The sequence below is a fragment of the Nymphaea colorata genome, chromosome 2 (assembly GCF_008831285.2).
Source record: "Nymphaea colorata isolate Beijing-Zhang1983 chromosome 2, ASM883128v2, whole genome shotgun sequence".
Taxonomy (NCBI): domain Eukaryota; kingdom Viridiplantae; phylum Streptophyta; class Magnoliopsida; order Nymphaeales; family Nymphaeaceae; genus Nymphaea; species Nymphaea colorata.
Genome location: NC_045139.1, coordinates 33600247 through 33619442, shown reverse-complemented (window position 1 = coordinate 33619442; position 19196 = coordinate 33600247). Strand labels below are relative to the sequence as shown.

General features: G+C 38.0%; 1 protein-coding gene across 4 annotated transcripts; it reads right to left on the bottom strand.

Annotated features, from left to right (window-relative positions):
- Positions 1–2268: 2268 nt before the first annotated feature.
- On the bottom strand, positions 2269–18118 carry LOC116248942 (flowering time control protein FPA). Of its 4 annotated transcripts, none has more exons than XM_031621984.2 (6): positions 17474–18118; positions 12281–12526; positions 12041–12178; positions 10367–11352; positions 8748–10193; positions 2269–2503 (listed from the first exon to the last, which is right to left on the bottom strand). In XM_031621984.2, the coding sequence occupies exons 1-5, from the start codon at positions 17789–17791 to the stop codon at positions 8765–8767; spliced, it is 3117 nt and encodes a 1038-aa protein (XP_031477844.1). In that variant the 5' UTR covers positions 17792–18118; the 3' UTR covers positions 2269–2503; positions 8748–8764. The 4 variants fall into 4 exon arrangements, with proteins under 4 accessions (XP_031477844.1, XP_031477843.1, XP_031477846.1 ...); XM_031621983.2 differs by lacking the exon at positions 2269–2503 and adding an exon at positions 2997–3461; XM_031621986.2 differs by lacking the exon at positions 2269–2503 and adding an exon at positions 2997–3432.
- Between the last annotated feature and the right edge of the window lie 1078 nt (positions 18119–19196).

Genomic DNA, 19196 nt, shown 5'->3' with positions numbered 1-19196 from the left:
TCTTTTAGAAAGGTCTACGGATAACTTAATCCTAAACAGGAAATGCTCCCCATTTCAATCTGAGCAGATTAGATGCTTGAGGGTGTATTGAGTTTGACCCCGCCCTCCGCGGCACGAGCCACTCTGGCCCACTACTGAGTGGCACCCATGAGAATCAAACTTTGACTGCTCATTCTAAGGCCCATCTCATTATAGAACTTTTTTTCTCTTTAATTGAAAACCATTTAGGGGGGTCGTTTGACAATGAAAATCTATGAACCTGCCCTCGAAAGTATGGCAGATGCATGGAATATTGCTACATACTTTCCATGAATTTGGATATGGAATAATTTACTACTGTTCTCGTTGTCAAACAACTTATAAAGGACTGTTTGACAACAGTAAGGGTTGGTTATTATTCTATAAAAAAAAAAACGCTGTAGTATGATGTTCTCATTGCCAAATGGCGCCTAAAAGATGCACCCAATTTTGTGCCTATAGAAATGAAACTCTTTACTGTCCATCTGACAACCAAGTCTTCTGTCATTACACCAACTCCATTCGGTCTAACCGACCATATAATTTGGTCATGCAATCATTTTGTACTCAAAAAAATCATCTCATCCATGTGAATGAGCTACTCTTGATAAAAAAAACTTTTATAAAATTGTTAATAGAGGCCAATCTGTTGTTGCTATTTTCAAATATCTATGCTAAAATATCCCTTCACTTTTCAGGTATTTCTTATAAATTCCATGCCTGGTAAACAACATGACTCAAACGATCTACTAAATGTCGCGAGTCATGAAAATCTATACCAACTTGAAGACATTAACAAAGACTTGTAAAGGAGTGCTCCCAATGAAACTTTAATAAGTAGTAATATGATATAAATGTGTTCAATTTTGGTACGCTAGCATTCACAACTTTTCCGGCAAAAGAGACCATAGATTCACCTGCCCATCAATGCTTTTGTCTGTTCCAAAAATGACGAGCAAGTTCCTGTTTTGCTAATGCAACCACTCATCCTCGCTATCACAACTTTTTTAATTTTCTTTTCGGCTAAAGAGGTTGCCGACAAAGCAAGACAATGATTAATTAAGGCTTGACATTGCAATGATTGAATGGAACGAGTTGTTAGTAAACTGGTACAGACAGTGGTGCAACTGGGAAAATTTATGTATTCGGCTGTTATTACCTTGTAAAAACTTTCATTACATAAATCTTGTGGTGTAATACAGAGACATTCCTGAACATGAAATTGTCTATTGGCGTGTTATTTGTGAAGTTTGGAGGTCCCAATCGACGTGGAAAAGGGAGAGAATTCTCAAAACAGCAACAAAGTTACCAAAGACATCGGAGAAGACTAAACAGGTCAGATTCATAAAATACTGTAACAAGTAACTCATTTTTTTCGAATACATTCCTGAGACAATAATAGCATATTACTATTGTCAAACGACCCTTAAAGTATTGTTTTACAAAGAACAAAGTGATTGATTGTCATTAAAGGAATCCAGTCTCAAAGATGAAGACACTATAAAGAATTATTTTTAACAATTATTAAGCATCATCGTGGCGCGCAAAATTGTTGATTTGACGTCTCAATAGCTGCATGCCCATGTGATATCAAAACAAATCCAGAAAGAAAGGCCTATAATTGATCAATCTGATATGGATGCAATTTCTCTTTCTCTTTCAGCAAAGGTGACCGTGCTCTTTGAGCAGTCAGCTTGACTTCAATTATTGACCGACCGGTCAGGCATTGACCACAATTATCAAGACCTCTTTCCTCCCTTTGATTGTGACTCATCTTTCTCACTCTTAACTTACTGTAACTAACCATAGTTGAATCAACGTTTAGACAGCAGTAGAAAGGAACATGATCATGAACCCTTATGCGAGCAGTGGTAAAACCCTTTGGATATATCTCCGGTGCCTCTTGAAGTACACTTTGCTTTGGCTTGTACAAGATGTTGACACAAAATGACAGTCGGAAAATCGGATCCATTAATCTAAAAGGTTCTTTAGACGAATGTTTCTACAAAAACAGAGTGACAACTTGCCGGACGAGCAAAATTTATGAACAATGAGTTCTGAACTGGTCAATCAAGAAACAGTTTCTCGGCTGGTAGGAACCTCGAAAGCTCAAGATAGCGACACCATCGCACACAAAAACCGGAATATGGGATGCCCTTCTGCTTAAAAACCACGCATGTACCTGGATCAGATCTCACCCAAAGCCACGATCCGAAAACAGTAGAGATGCTTGACCAAGTAAGCAAGAAATTGAGCACTGTTAAGTTGGGGGAATAATTTAAAATTTACTAGAGTGCTACACCAGATTTAAGATTTCATTTTAGGCTAAAACAACAAAAAAAAAAGACAGGCAAGGGAAAGTGGATCACTATTTAGGGACCAAAGGCACTATACAAGACCCATTGTCCCTCCTCCAAACACAGAAACTCCACGCATCAGCCACCCAAAACGCACTCAGCTGCAACCGACGGGCCACTTTCCGAACCTGCAAAATCGCACGGGGTGTATTTTATTAGCCACTAAAACGATTAGCCACTAAAACGACGGTAACAGGCACTACCGAACAACCATGAAAGAACAGTCCACGCTGTTAATGGAACAGATGAGGAACCAGACCAAGTAGCATGTGCAACCGAAAGTTTGTTAGGTTCCGCCCATAAATGAAGATGTTACGGCACGATTTGCCAATTACAATAAAGAACAATCAACAGCTTATTTATCAGATCCAAATGGGTACCACATTAAGACAAAAAAAAATATTAACTTAGCTCCCATTCAGGCGGCTTAAATATGCAGAATTAAAAACCGAAGCTTATTGTTCAGTACGCAATGGGTTCATGGTTATACGGATATTACAGGAGTCAATGCGGTTCCCATCCACCATTTTGGCACACAGACCGGATTTTGACCCTCTGCGGGTAAATTGGCAGCTAAAAGAATTGCATAATTTGGCGAATAAAAAAAAGGTACAGGTGCTATGAGAAACTAGAGGCCAATAATATTAGTATTAAAGTAACAACGACGACAAAAAGAAACAAGAACATTGTAGATTCTCTTCCAGGGACCACAAGATTTGAGGAAGATCAAGTAGGAGTCAAGGAAATAAGCAACACCAAAACCATGGAGCAACGGCTTTGGACAAAAATAAAACCCGAAATCCAGCCTACATGGAATGACAAATTTGATCACAAGTACGTTCTTGAAAAAGCAGGGCGAATCTACTCATATCAACCACTAGTAATTTATTTTCCTTCTTTCCCCTTTCACGACAATCGCCACAAATCCTTCACTAATCAAGTGAGCAAGGAAACTAAGCAGCCTAACGTCCAATGGGAGAAAAACGAGGCACACACGACGGAGGATCGCAACTGCAGGTTTCCATTTTGAACCTCGACAACAAAACGATCCGGGCGTCTGCGAATTCCAACTTTGAAGTTACGTACCTGGCAATAAAATGAGTTGAGCACAATGCATGTAGGACTACCGTAAAGTGAAACTTTCCCTTCGAGGGGGAAAAGATAAAATGGAAATACTGACGTGAAATCTCAAACAACAAAGTCAAGTCATTCACATCGACAAACGAAAGAGCAGTATTGACCTCACAATTTGCCAATATTTCATTAAAAGGTCGCCATCGTCACCTTCGACGTCGAACCGGTTAGTCATAACAGCGACACTTGCGTAAGGTGCAGCTCGGAACCAACATCCCAAATCTCGTGTGCACGGTCATTTAACTCAAATCAGAACCCAACCGACACCAATCAGGTTTGGCAAACCAGAACTTTCGTAGTTGCATGGCCGAGACATATAATAGAGTTGGAACGATAGCAAATACCACCACGAGTATAGATTTTGATGAAAATCAACTGTCTAAGAACTTTCACGTTGTCCCTGTTAATTCAGGAAGCTTGCTGTCTTTTGATCATTGCAACAAGATAAATAAGCAAAAATCCGAACGGACTGATAAGAAATTATTGTGAATCTCAGTCTCGCCGTTTCCTAATATCACTCTTCTTCCTATATCGCAAGTATTTAGAAATCCTGAAATCCTGTCCAGATCGAACAATTTCAACGATAAAGAGGCGTCTAAAAGTCTTCTAGCACTCGAAACCACTCAACTCCAGAGCCGGGTTTCCGCAGGTGCCTTAGCTGAGGGAGGAGTACACTTTAAATATCAACTCCCATAGACCATAGCTATGATTCTCAAAAGGCAGACAAGGAAAACCGAACAACCTACGTTCACATCGATCGTCTTAGACAATGACATGCCTATATAAACTTTAAACAACCAATTTTATCGGCAAAGCATTTTAGACACACACATATCAAGCAGTAGACATTTACTCATCACTTGTCATGTATTATAATTGCAACCTTCACATGCTTTTTGGATATCAAGACCCACATTTACTTTCAGCTAAAATCCTCAGCCGTCACGAGAAGCTGAGCATTTATGGAATACTAATTCGATCAATAATTTAGCCCATGCATCAGCAGTGAATTCCACTGCCAGTTTTTTTTTTTATATACTCATTTGAGAACTAAACGGGAACAATACTTGATAAAATGATATAAGGGTGGAGGATTTGCTATATTATTTGATAACAAAGATGGGGCATATTAGCGGCAGATTCAATATACCTCATGTGATGATGATGGCAGGGAAATCTGAATAAAGCGCATCTGTACACTTCGCTTCGCCTTAAGAACCAAAACAGATGTAAATATCTTTTTTCTTTTTTACTAGTGTTTTGTTCAATGGCAAACCTAATTGGATTAAAGCTTGGACAGGGTAAAGATACGAACGAATGACCAGATATACTCTTGGAATAGAACACAACGACAGGGCAAGCAGATCCTATGTCCATGTTGGCAAATATTGGAACAATGACTGCTTTTATAAGATAATAACTGCAATGCATAACAGAACTGTCTTGGAGGGCCAAAAAACTCAGAAACAATAAGAGCAAGATTGTTTGTATAAGAAAAGCAAGATTCTCAATAAGGCATCTCCCTACAAACTCGAAATATGTTTTCACTAAAACTAAACAAAGGAAACAATCATAAACGATTTCACAACCGAAGAAAAACTTAGTCCCATTATTTCACAATGAAAAGTTGGATAGATAATAAAACCCATTTCCTTGTCACCACACAAAAATTTGACGCACCATTTCTAAAATTTGAACGTAGTAACGTTTTTTGGTTTTACCAGAAGTTCCAAGTTGCATTTACAGTAAATAGTACACTTTTTTTTACACATCCGACAAATAATAATAATTGGGGAGTCTTGCAGAAATGGAGACTCATGAGGAGACTGTGATTAAGTTCTAGTAATTGATATTTCATGCAAGACAATCATGTTCTGGAAAGGAGTTAGGATCCCAAACACGAACATTGAGATTCTAATAACTAGGAATTGGTATTCTGTCTCATGGGAAGAGATACCCATACACAGAAATTAGGATGTCCGAGCTTTCTGAATGATGACTTCAATTCAATTCCTATAGATCACGAGTCCCTAGTCACAGTGTAAAACATATCTATGGCACCATGTTTCCTGCTCAGAGTACTCCTCAGGTTTATGTTTATATATTATACAGTTGTCCTTCCCACACTTAAGAAATCCACCATAGCAACATGCATTTACGTTCTATCAACTTTTTTTGTATTTTATGCAAAGGAATTTGAATAAAAATTCCAGAGCAGATACGACAAGCTTCTAAAAAGGTTTAATGAAGATTTATTTTGCTGTGAATATCTGTTGGGCGAATACAGTAAATATGTTTTGACTAGGAAATGTGAATTCATGATTACTCTGAAGCACTACAACAAAGTAATCCATCCACAACTTGTGCTTGCAGCTGTACGAATTGGAAAGAATGCATCTAAATTGGTATCCTCCAGGTGCTAGAATTTTTATTATCATTCTAACACTCCCTAAATTGTTTAACATAGAACTAAACACAATTAAACCCCCAGGTTGACCAGGTGAATTTTAAATTTTTGTGGCTAAAATATACTAAGGGAGATCCACTCGTTTGTCCATATTCGACCCCAACAGATCACCAGGCTGCATCCCTTAAAGTCATTTATATTTGGATAATGTCTTACCTCTTACTCGTTTGTCCATATTAGACCCCAATAGATCCAATCAGGCCGCACTCCTTAAATCATTTTACACTTGAATATTGTCTTCCGTCTTGCAATAATCCGTTAATTCTGGTGATCCACGGTCCAACAGTTAGTAAACATATTTTATAGGCCATTTCATGCAGTGGCGCCACTATATTACGCTCTGTAAAATTGAGTTCAGCATGTTATTTACTCAAGCCAGTTCAAGATTCGTCTCTTAAACCAAAGACTCGCTTTGGTAGCAGCACATATCATATGCCGAGCAAAGATCCTTATCATGACCTTTCTTGAGGCTAATGAACCATGTTCATTTTATCAACTGCCAGCATGATTTGACACGTGCCTAAGCATGTTTAGATTTATAGGATGTGCCGAAACGGAGTTGTTCTAGGATGTGCCCAAACGGAGTTGTGTGATAATTTTGAAGTGTAACCAAACTGAACATCTCCTTGCAAAATTTTGATCTTAAAACAGACCCGTGGTTTTTCTCCAAGCTAAATTTGCAAGTCGAATGGGTTGAAGTAGACCCAATTACAATCTCATTCATGGAAAAAGTTTGGGCACTGAAATGAGTTATAACTTCTGATCAAGTTGACAAGTAAACAACAGTCACCTGCCTAACAGAATTTCTATTCGATACATTCTATTACAGCTACAATTTATCCTAAACTTAGTTACAAAGCCATTAAAACCAAGATCCTTGGTCATGCTTGGTGATGTTTGTGCCACATAAAATGAATAACTTCTGTTGAATATATCACATGGTAACACAAAAAGAAAGAAGAAATAACAGGAACATAAAATAATGAGGCAATGCATGCAAGAACACATGATTATCCAAATACCAAACTCAAGTAACAACAGGCAAATACACAAGATAAGCCATTCGTCTAACCCAATTTAACTTGAAGTCAAGGAAAAAGACATAGTACAAACATAGCATACATGCACACATACATATGTTCTTATTTTATCCAAATACCAAACTCAAGTAACAACAGGCAAATACACAAGATAAGCCATTCGTCTAACCCAATTTAACTTGAAGTCAAGGAAAAAGACATAGTACAAACATAGCATACATGCACACATACATATGTTCTTATTCATACCAATTTGGGTCAAGAAAATGAGTTGATTGATCTAGCTGGATGACAAGCTTTATGCATGAACACTTTTTGTTTAAGACAAGTAACATGCAAAAAGATTGCAAGTGCATTCATTACTATAAACTTGTCCATGTCTTTCAAAGAGAATTTCAATGGAACACAGCGTACTTGTAGAATATTGACCTTACATATTCAAAGGTATGCATGCTCACATATACCTGGTACATGCACTTGCAGACCTACACCTGCATGCTGGAGCATATATGCACACGGAAAAATTCATTGTTATGAATAAAGTCTATATTTTGTTTCAAACTCATAACTATCATTCTCAAAAAAATATCGGTAAAGTTTTTTTCGAAAATATAGCAAAAAATCTGGGAAATTTTTCAAAAACCCTCGAAATTACAAAAAATAAAATAAATGAGACTAGAAACTAAAAAGTGAAAAAACATAAAAAAATCACGAGATCTTCATTTTTTTCAGAGATTGTCAAAATCTGGAAAGATTTTCCCCATATTTTTATTTTACTTGTTCATCTTGTAAATATCGCGAGATTTTGCTCAAATTACCTTTTGATGACAATGAGTTTTGCAAATCAATCGTGAAGAGACAATGGATCTTGAATGATAGATTAACCCCACTTTTAACAGGCAACAAGTTACTAGTATAATTAATTTATTTATCATAAAAATAGAGTTAGGGTTAGTAGCATAACATTATCCAACTTTAATCAATTAAAAATTTAAAACTCACATATTTTCTTCTGACTTCTCCCTGTTAAAAGAATATGTGAGGTACAGATGGTAGCATGTTTGCTAAGTAACACAAAACCTTCACAAAGGTTGACGAGTCGACATGACTCGGGTGCGGGTGTGGCAAGAAACCAATGGCTTTGTTTATTGTTGAACCATGGATAACATTATATAGGACAAGATGCAAAATATACGAAGGAAAATCCTGAATTTTCCAGTGCATCTACTGCATTGCAAAATTATAAAAAATTTAGTTGTTTCAACTTGTATCACTGCAAAAACTAAACAAAATATAAAACTAAATAAAAAATGCTAACAAGCATGTAATAATGAAGGTTTAGAGTTTAGAGTCTTTAGACATCCTTCAACTCAAAATACAAAATACAAAATTCATACTTATTGTATAATAACCATGGCATCACAGATAACTCCTACTTATTTTTTTATTCCCTCCTCTCCTTTAAGACACAGTGATATCATGCATAATCTGAACTCTGAAGCTCTCGGAGTACCGAATGGGAGAAGATCATGATGACAAAAATAGGGATATATAATTTAGAAAACGCTTGCCTAAAAGCACGAACAGAGTTAAGCCAGTGTAACAGTTCAAAGATAACAAGAATCGAATATCATGCAGAGCAGGGAGAATGAATCTAATGCATGCAATCTTAAGAAGAAATAGATACCCCAGAATATTTACAAGAATAAAAAGCAAAATAGAAATACACACCTGATAGAAGATGTCCACTATTGTTGCTCTCCGGAGCCTTGGAAGACTGGGGCATTTGGTTGCTGCTGCTGTTGCTGCTGCTGAATCTGAAAGAGAAGGTTGGCAGCAAACTGCAGCGTTGACTGGTAGCGCAAATTTTTTTCAGCCTCACTCTCAGAAGTAGCCTGACTTGTTCCTGCTGACATAGACTGAAGCTGCTGAATTTGACCGGATAATTCCGTGCTAAGTTTACCAGCTCCTAATTGTGCCTGCGATTGAGCCATACTTCCAATTTGTGACTGAATAGAAGCTGAGACAGAGGTGGCCTGTGGAAGAACTGAAGACTGGTAGACTCCACTGCCATCTTGAGCACCTACGAGGCCATAGTTCTGGACAGCATTTGAAGCTTCAAATTGATACTGCTGACCAGGAGGAACCACATACTGTCCACCTTGTGAAGGAGTTACAAAGCCAGCAGCAGACCCACTTGATATGCTGGTTTGTGAGTGCATGAAGTTAGGGTTCACAACTTGTGCACTGTTGATTATCTGTGAATGTTCTGGACCATTTCCAACACTTCCAAGGTTTCCATATTGTGAGAGAAGTGATGAATGATTGTTATATGGAAGTCCTAACTGCTGAGATGGATGGCTTGCTTGCTCTTCCCTAGATTGTGGAACAGAACCACCAAGAATGGACTGTTCATGTTGCCATCCATGAGATGGCACTGATTTCTCAGATGCCATGCTTGGTGAGAAAGAAGGAAGCTTTGATGCTGAGCTCAAGGGCAACTGCGCAGCACCTGAAGCTGATGACTGCACAGTCCCAGGTAGAAGAGCAGTCAATGTGGCAATAAGCTCTGGTGTCAATGAAACCTGAGAGGCAGTTGTGTTGCTGCCATAATCTACTGCACCTGACTGTGCTGTACGAGGATCACCAGGTGAAGGGTTTGCAGCACCAGGAACACCAATAGATTCCTCATTCAAACCCCTTGTGTAGTTCATTTGTGAAACATCCTCTTTACCAGGTATCCTGACATGATCAGCTTGAACAGAAGGGATTCGCTGCTTATCAACATAGTGGGTTTGTGGTGGAAGCAGTGGTGGGGGTGGGGGTGGTAGTGAGGAGCCTGAGATATGAGAAAGGTGTTGTGGCTGTTGAACGTGCAAATTGGAAGATTGCTGAGGGAATTTTAAAACTACTCCATAAAGACGTTCAGGACCAGACACCTTCAAAACCTGTGTTAAAAACTCTGAAGGAGGAACAAGAAACAATGTTGTGCCATCATCAAACTTGGCCACTCCAGCACGACTTTTTCCACTCAGATATCTCAGAAACTCCGTGTAGGATGCAAAATCTTCTTCACTATCTGGTAAGAAGAAAACAATATCAAAGCTACTGGCTTCTGAGTAGTGCTTTGTCAGCATATCCAACCCCGTTCTTGCAGAGCAATTGACAGTTTCAGGACTGCAAAATATAAGAGAAAAAAGTGTATATGCTGAGCCAACATCTACCATAGAAACTTTAATTGACAGTTTCAGGACTGCAAAATGTAAGAGAAAAAAGTGTATATGCTGAGCCAACATCTATCATAGCAACTTTAAAGACCATTTACTAAAAGTAAATAAGATAAAACTTACAGCGTTGCATCTATACCCTTCCCCACAGGCACACACCGTGCACTACAAACAGGAGTCCCACCTTTAGCAATAACACCACGCCAGCAACAATCATCATCTACAGAAGAATGGTGATCTTTGCGGCCAAGATGATCAACAGAAGATGCTCGACCAGGTAAAAGACCACTCTGACCTTGACTATGAACATTTACAGGAGGACCCAACAAACCTCTCTCATTTTGTGGCCCAAAACCCCCAGGGTGATGCTCGCTAGCCTCTCTTGCTCGAAATGATCCATCGTCAATTGGCAAAGGGCTGCCAATGCGAGATCTCTTTGCTTCTCTTTGAAAAGGACTAGAATCCCTGTCCCAAGCACCAGGAGGACCAACCTGTGGCCGCATTCCTAAAGCTGATGGTGGAGATCCCCTTCTCCAGTTAGTTCCCATTGGACTGTTAAGATTGGCCTCTGGAAGATTCTGGAGAAGGCCTGCTAAATGAAGAACCTCAGGGTTCGCTAGGAGTGGATCAATCTGAGGTGGAAAAGGACGCATCAACATGTTTGCACCAGGGATAGCATTTGGACCTAAAGGTCCACTGAAATTATTTGGAATAGGAGGGCGAGGATGACCAAACATTTCCATGGGTCCTCCAAATGGTGGATCATTGTAAAGCATGTCTGACCTAGGACCCCTCATGCCTGGAAAAAATGGTGGATTATCTCTATCACCGTGACCCCCTTCACTGCTAGAGAACAATATCTGAATCCTGGGATCATTAAAAAGGCGACCTTGCAAGCCTTCTTTCGCACGCCTGGCTTCATCAACACTTCTGAATTCAACAAAGGAGTAATGTCTGGCTGGAAAGCATTTAATTCGCTCAATTTCACCGAACAGAATCATAGCATTGTGCAACATATGTTCATCAATCTGGACAGATGGTGGATATCCTATCCACAGAACATTACTTGGGGGACCTTCTTTACGCCCCCCACCAAATGCCTGGGATTGCTAAAAAAAATAACAAAAAGCTAGTTACTCTCAAAAATAAATGTGATCAATGTATACTAAAAAGTCCAATTATATAGGAAAGCTGCAAATGAACTAACTAGCAGTCAATGTAAAAAAAAATTGAAAAGGAGTAGTTTGATCATTTTATGAGTCAAATCCAGTGATGTAAGAATAGCATTTAATATTTGAACCTTTCACACATATGCCTAGTCGTAGATGCAAAAAAGGTAGACAGCCAGCACCAAAATTATTTGAAACAAATACTAAACCGATTAGCTATCCATCCCTAACAAGCCAGAATTGTGCCAGAAGGATCTAAAACATTTTAACAGGAAAAACATATTCATAAACTACATGCATAAGCATGAAAAAACACACAATAGACAAAAAAAGCCCCAGCATAGACATGGTTTGACTTTTGATAGATATATTAGCCAAACATCAGATACCACACATAAAACCCTTGTTAGATGTGATCAAGATTAGCATGGCAATGAATCTTAAAAACTATATTTTCAGGTTTTCATTAAAGAATTGAAGTGTCCAAACCGCACACAAGCAAGATTTTGTTGCAGGATCATCAAGCATTAAAGTAGCTCAAACATTGTCGGCCGACTAGGTGCGGCACTCCTTTTTACTTACTTTCTAAGGCATTGCCCTAATGAGATAAGGGCATTAAGAAATTTACCTGATACCTCTTGTGCCCGAAGCCAGATGAATCTGGAAAGTTCTGTTCTGGCGGCATCCATAATGGATCTGGATGGCCCCCACTTCTCCTGTTACTGTAGGAGCCATCTCTTGAGTCATGAAAATCACTCCAACTATCCTGTCAGGACAGCAGAAATGCTATTAAAAACAAAAGGTGTTGGTGGATTGAATGATTGGTTGTAAGCAAGAAGATGAACCCAGTAGGATAAATACAGCATACTCGTTTTGAAGGGTGAGATCTTAGAAAATCCACTCTTATGGCTTCACCACCAATACGTTTTCCATTCAAATTTTTCAAAGCAGCAGCAGCATCTTCCAACCGAATGTACCCAACAAGAGCTGAATTTCTATCCCTGAGAAATTTGAATTCTTCAATTTTTCCAAACTTCAAAAATTCATTCTCCAGCTGCTCCTTTGTAACAGAAGAGCTTATCCCTCCTATCCACAGTTGCTTCCCTGGCTTAGCCTGGAAAAGAAACAAATGAAAGAAAATTAGGGGAGGAAAAAGCTAATCAATGTCATAAAGTCAGTAACGAAAAGCACTTGAAAGCTAAATAGATCTGCATCAGGAATAGATGGCAACAGAATTCACATCTCGGAAAGCTACAGGGCATATTGCATTCAGAAGCTTCAGAACTAAAGATATGAAACAGATAAACCGGAATCAGATGCTTTATGGGACAGCTATTTCACAAAATAGTAGTGAACTACACATTTAAATAAGACTAATAAGAATACAATCAAACCAATGCTGCTAGAAGCAACCCCGAACCATTAAATTTCTGCTGTCAGATATTCACTTCTTCCGTCAATATCCACAAAAAAGACGATACTACTACCTCCAGCTCATATATAAGCAAGACATTCCTGATGCTCATTAGGAAAATAAAAAACCTACCACCTCATGAAATTGATAATAATAGCAATAATTACTAGTAGAAATAACAACATTATTATAGAGGTTAGATATAAGATGATCAATCCAGTGAAACAAACAGACGACTGTAAGACAATCCAATCAGTGTTTACATGCCACATCAAAGTCAGCATAGCATGCATGAAATATCAAATGAATTACTTGGAATTTTTTTTATATATAATACAGATAGGCACGGCATACTATGCAATTGCTAAATGACCCAATCAATCCACAGAACATAAAATAGTTGTTCCACACTGGCCTTGGTAGCTATCACAAATCATAGTTTTTTTATAAGCATCGTTTAACCGTCCAGTTCCCCTATACTGACTTCAAATCCAGAGGATGGACCCTACAGTATGCAAGATTTTCTCCACCCACGTATGTCTACAGATAAATAAGCAATTAACAAAAACAGGAATTAGTGAAAGACAATGCCCCAATTGCTTATCACAGAAGCCAAGCTCTAGCTCCAAATTGCAAAAGAAGGTTGCAGAATTCAAAAGTAGGAACAAAAGGATGTGATGTTGACCATTCTTATATACTAATTTATGTCCCCAAACGTACTGCTTCCAACAACTATTGGTGTTTTTCACCTCAAGCCATGTCTGATTGAGGGAAGAAATTGCATCCATAGACGTGCACGCCTTTTAAACTGGGTTTCAAAATTGCTAGATGTGATGAGCAGACACAAGATGAGTGTTTTAACTGGCATGAAGTGAGGCATTGAAGCATCAGCTTCCCAACCAAATAATTTCATAAAAATAGTAAAAAGAAATAGAAACACCAAAGTCCTAATATATGTAAAGTATAAACAAATGTCAATATAAAAACAACATATAACCACCTATGTGAACATTTGACAATAATATAACACATAAAATTCACACTCAGTACTTGTCTATCATATAACAATTATATTATCTTAGTTGTTTAATGAAATACTAGATAATATAAATGATTAAAAACAGCAGTAGTACAGCTGTCAATAAGTTTTCTTAAATTGAAAAGAAGAACTACACATAAATATGAATTATATGAAAAGTTCATTATGTTTTCTTTTAAATCCTTAAGCAACCCATTTTATGAAAAAAAAAATCGTAACCTACAGTCCTACACATTGGTTTATGGATTTTTGGAAATTAAAATATCTGAAGTATGGGTATTTGTTTTAATAGTTAGCGCTATCAATCTTTTAGACCAGTAACGTAATAAGGATGAAGATACTAAGAACATTTTAGTCGATTTGAATTGTAATTTACTTTAGAAATTCAAATAGTAAAACTGTACCCTAATTATGTTCCCAATATAACTTATCCCTCTTAGCAACTTCACCTTCCAATCCCCTGTCAACCAACTCCGGCAAATCAAGTGACTCACAACCATAGTAACCCATCCCTGCTGTTGCATTTGCACCTCAATTGCATCTGGGCTTTGAAGCTCATCTTCAAGTTATTGTTCGCCCTGCAGGCACCATCACCATTCTTCAACCACTGAATTTAGTCCTGTGACATTGCATTTGTTCATTTTAGTTATGTTTCTCTTTTTCATTGGATTCAGGATATTCCTTTTACATAGAAAAGGAGCAGTTGTGACTTGGGAGGCTTCATTGGCTTGGACATGTAAACGTCAACTCAGATATTGCATTCAATCAAAGACTCCTATAGTCATCAACTTCCAAATCCATTGGGTGGACTCTAAGCCAGTTTAGTCATACTCCTTGCCGCTCATCAGGTTGCCACCGAGAAAGAAATTGCTCAAAGACAAATTCTCCTAGATAAGTTTCACCTAGGATAAGCATGTACTGATCTTAGATAAGTTTTGTGTGCCTTCAAAATTCTCAAATACAGCCTTAAAGGAAAAATAATAAGTTAAAAAATTTCTTCATCCTGCCACGTCTTTTTATAGCATCCCGTAAACTGAAGGTTACCTAAGACACCACTAAGACACGGTCCTAATCTTCCCAGTTGGGCAGAAGCATCTAATTGGTAGAGAAAAAATTGGAACCTATAGCAATATAAATGAAGGCAAGGTTTACATATCATTAAAGGAAAATTAGCACTTTGAATTTTGAAATGCCAATTGACACAAGATGCCCTAACATCCAAAAGCCTGTAATGTAATTCTTAGTTATTACGAAGATGGCTAACCTATGTATAGAAGTTATTTTACGCATTTGTATATGCTACTTATACAGAAACAGAAGAAAAAATTGTAAAATTTCTCCACAACATAGAGAAACAATTGTTATTCTTAATGCAAGCTTTCAGATGATCCTTTATCTAGGAGACAGGGATAAGGCACACGTGGAATGGGACTGAATATGAGGCTGGAAATGTTAGAGTGGATTTATCAGATAAATATTCATGATGAAACAATAGAATATGGAAGACCCAAAGCTCATCTCCATTCTCGTGTCCACTCCCAACCAGCCAAACATCTCATTGCAAACTTCCAATCTCATCCTCATCTCCCTACGACCACTTGCATATCCTGTCCCAAAATGAAGCTTATACACAGTCCAAAATTCCTATGCGGTTGGATCCACTTAGAATAAGTGTATGCTTAGTGTGTGTGCATCTATGTGTGAGCTGCGCAAGATATGGAATTGATATTAGCTAATAAACGAAAATTAACGAACTGTTTGGGGATGAAATATAAGGCTTGATCAGCAAAAGGAATCTCTCACATTTGGATACAAGAAATTGAATTTCAGTGTTAAAACTTTTGGGTAACATGCATGTCTCATAAATGTTTACTACCAACTTTTTGATTTGATTAATTTTTTCACCCTATTCCATGTGTGCACGTGTGTGTGTGTGTGTGTGTAAGAGTGAGTGAGTGAGTGAGAGAGAGAGAGAGAGAGAGAGAGAGAGAGAGAGAGAGAGAAGGAGAGAGAGTCCTTTACTTTGAATTTTTGCTTTCTTTAGATGACAAGTAAATCCAACCAACCAAAAAAAAAGTTAAAATTTATTTACAAGAATAAATGATTTGGTATGAAGGGATGGCAAACGTTTCAGACATTCAATCACGAGATGAAATGGGGTGTCTCAGGGACCTTTTCCCCTCGGGTGGGTCAAATAAAGAGGGTTGTGATAAGGACAGTCTCACGTTACGTGATGGAATGTTCATCCACCCACTCATGCACACATTCAATCAATCGACTAGATTTAAACTTCATACCACATATATAATACAGGTCAATCATGAAGATTCAAGATGAGAATGGATAACGCTTATCTTGCTTCTTCATGAGAAGAGAGCTCTTAATTAAATTTTTCATTTCCTTCTTTTGACGATATAACAAAAGCATGATGTTTTGGTCAAAACATAAAAGACTCATATATAATTACATCAGAAATACAAAGTAGAAATTTGTTTAACTCAAAGATCGTAATGTTCTATCATCAATCACATGTCAATCCATACTTTTCAAACTATAGTCATATGAAATTGGTGAAGAAAAGGGGTCACTGGCTCACTCATACCCTAGAAGAATTATATGAAATAGGCTGGCGACGGTGGTTAAATTCAACGTTGTCTGGTGAGGATTTAGGGCTCAGATGTGGATTAAGTGCGACTCTATATCACTTATTGACATTGGTAACCAAGGTTGACAACTGCTAATCCTACGGAAATTAGAGTTTAGCATTCTCAAAACCTTTACAAAGGAAACTACGTAAAAGATGGCAACGTATCATCACAAGTGGTGTCAGCTCTTTTATTTTGTCGGATGCAATCTAATAAGGGCGTGCATATGCATTTGGACGTCACTCATGTGCTACATGTTGATACATGATTGCATACAGCAAACCTAGATAGAAACCACACCGGGAAATTAACTTTGGAGAGATCCTAACCCATTTTTGGGGCATTATTTTGCTGTGTTTTTCATTCATCAAGTAAGATCAGAGGATGGGAAATTTAACACGTTAGAAGCCAAAATCCTGATGAATCAACTAAAATAATCGAGCCAAAAGCAAATTGACCAACTTGTCTTAGGCGGCACATTCAGCCTGAACCCAAACTCCCGGTTTATGAGAAACTTAGTTTTAAAGAAAAGAAGAGTGATGAAGGCAACAACTAGCATGTCTGTAAACCTTCTCAGTCTTGTAGTTGCATATTTGATGCTAAAGCACCCCATTATCCTACCATAAGCTTGCAGCATTGCAGAGTAGGATAAAAAGTTGTTCTCATGGCATTGCTTGTGGAATAATCTGCATATAAAGCTTCGAACGCTATGTTCAGTTCAATATTATCGTGGGTGCTGCTGAAAGAAAACGTTATATAATCGGATCTCACCGCAAGGCAGGTGCTCTGCCGCCAATCTCATCGCGCACGAAATGATCGATAAGGAACCAAGAGAAAGGGAAATAAGGAATCACACAAATGAAATAAAATAAACAACAGTTTTGGCACCCTGACGTACAACGATACCACCACAACCATCGACCAAGAAGAAAATCTAACTGAAAAGCAACAGAAATAACCAACCGGTCGTGCAAACTCAATCTTAATCGGATTCCCACGAATCGTGGTGCCCTGTAGCGTATCCTTGGCTTTCTTGGCATCCTCCGGGCGCTTGAAGTAAATGAACGCGAAATTTCTAGAAGCATATGAGCACACGCTGTCAAGCGTGCCAAATTTGCCAAAAACCTCGTTGAGATCTGCATCCGTGGTATCCGGGGACAAGTTCCCGACCCATAGGTTGTTCATGGAGATCTCTTCTTTTTCCGCAGCATCATCGGACGCATTTTTACCAAAATTTCTGTTGTTGGGATTGGAATCCGACTTATTTGGAGGAGGCGGCATCTTCTTCAGACAGGACGGGAACAAGATAAGGTGCACCTGAGCCGAAGAGGAACCCCGAGAAGCGCAGGGAGAAGAAGGTTGGAGATTCTTGGGTTAGGCTTTGGACCCAAAGAGAAAGAAGGACAAAGGTAAGTTTCAGAAGCGGGTGAATGGAGTTAGGTCTCGAAATCGTCCAATGGGCTGAAGCGCTCCTACAGAGGAAGACGAAGAAGGTATCGGAGAAGGAATGGGAGATTCGTGGATAGAAATCGAGGGCAGGGTGTTCTAGGGTTGGGATCTTAGGACTGCAACCGATATAGAGAGAGAGAGAAGGGATTGGTTCGCGTCTGCGAGAGGCGGATGAGCCCCCGCCCGTCCATCTCTCCCTTTTATAGCATGGGGTGTCCCTTTCTCAGCCCCAAGACCTATCCCGGGTATGGATCGGTCTGATGCAAATTCTGTAAATCCGCTCCACTCTGGCAATCTTTCTTAACCGCGTTTGTTGGAAGGATTTTCCCGACCAAAAAAGAAAAAAAATAATCATTTAAACGGGGAGATGATATTTCCTATTCGTAACTTACTTCTTTTCCATTTCAGGTTTCCAATCCATCAAACGGCCCCTAAAACAGGCGCATTTCAATTAGCTACATCAAAAGTTTTATTAAAATAATCCAAAATTATATTATGATAACTTAAAAAAATGATATGGGATGCTCACATCAGACTTGGGCTTGTGACTCGAGCACCTTTCAACCAAAAAATTTCTGACTACGCCACTAGCTCTAACTTTTTTTTTAATTTATATGAACGAAGAAATTGTTAGATTAATAGGCACTCAATTGGATTCATGTTTCTTATCTTCCCGGTATTGATGCTGCCACTCAGTTGACATTTTTTTCTTATTTTAACACTTATGCAGGGCATGTTGGCAACATAGCCAAAGAAAATCCGCTTTTCAAGAAAAAAAAAAAAACTTGATAAAAACTTCAAAACAATGAAATCTGAAAAGCTTGTTTACTCAAAAATGAAATTTTATCTTTTTTTTTCGTGTTTTTCTCATTATTTTTATATTGTTCTTACTTTAAGTCTAAAACTTAAGTTAAAATATTTATATTCATTTGTATGATTACTAAAACTTCATCTTTATCATTTCAGCAATATATTTTTGATGTTTTATTATTTTTCGTCTATTTTGTTTTTCATTTATTTTATTTTTTCTAAACCTTATGATTTTTTTTTAAATTAGATACTTTTAGCTTTGCTGAAAAATACCAGAGAAATATCTCACCTTTTGAAACCTGTTAACAAATTTGTAAGTATGAACGATATTTGTGACTCTTTGTAACAACGGAAAGCCTTTTTTTTATTGAAATGCAGAGGAATTTTCATTCCTGGAACACTAGCATGTATAAATAAACAAATATTT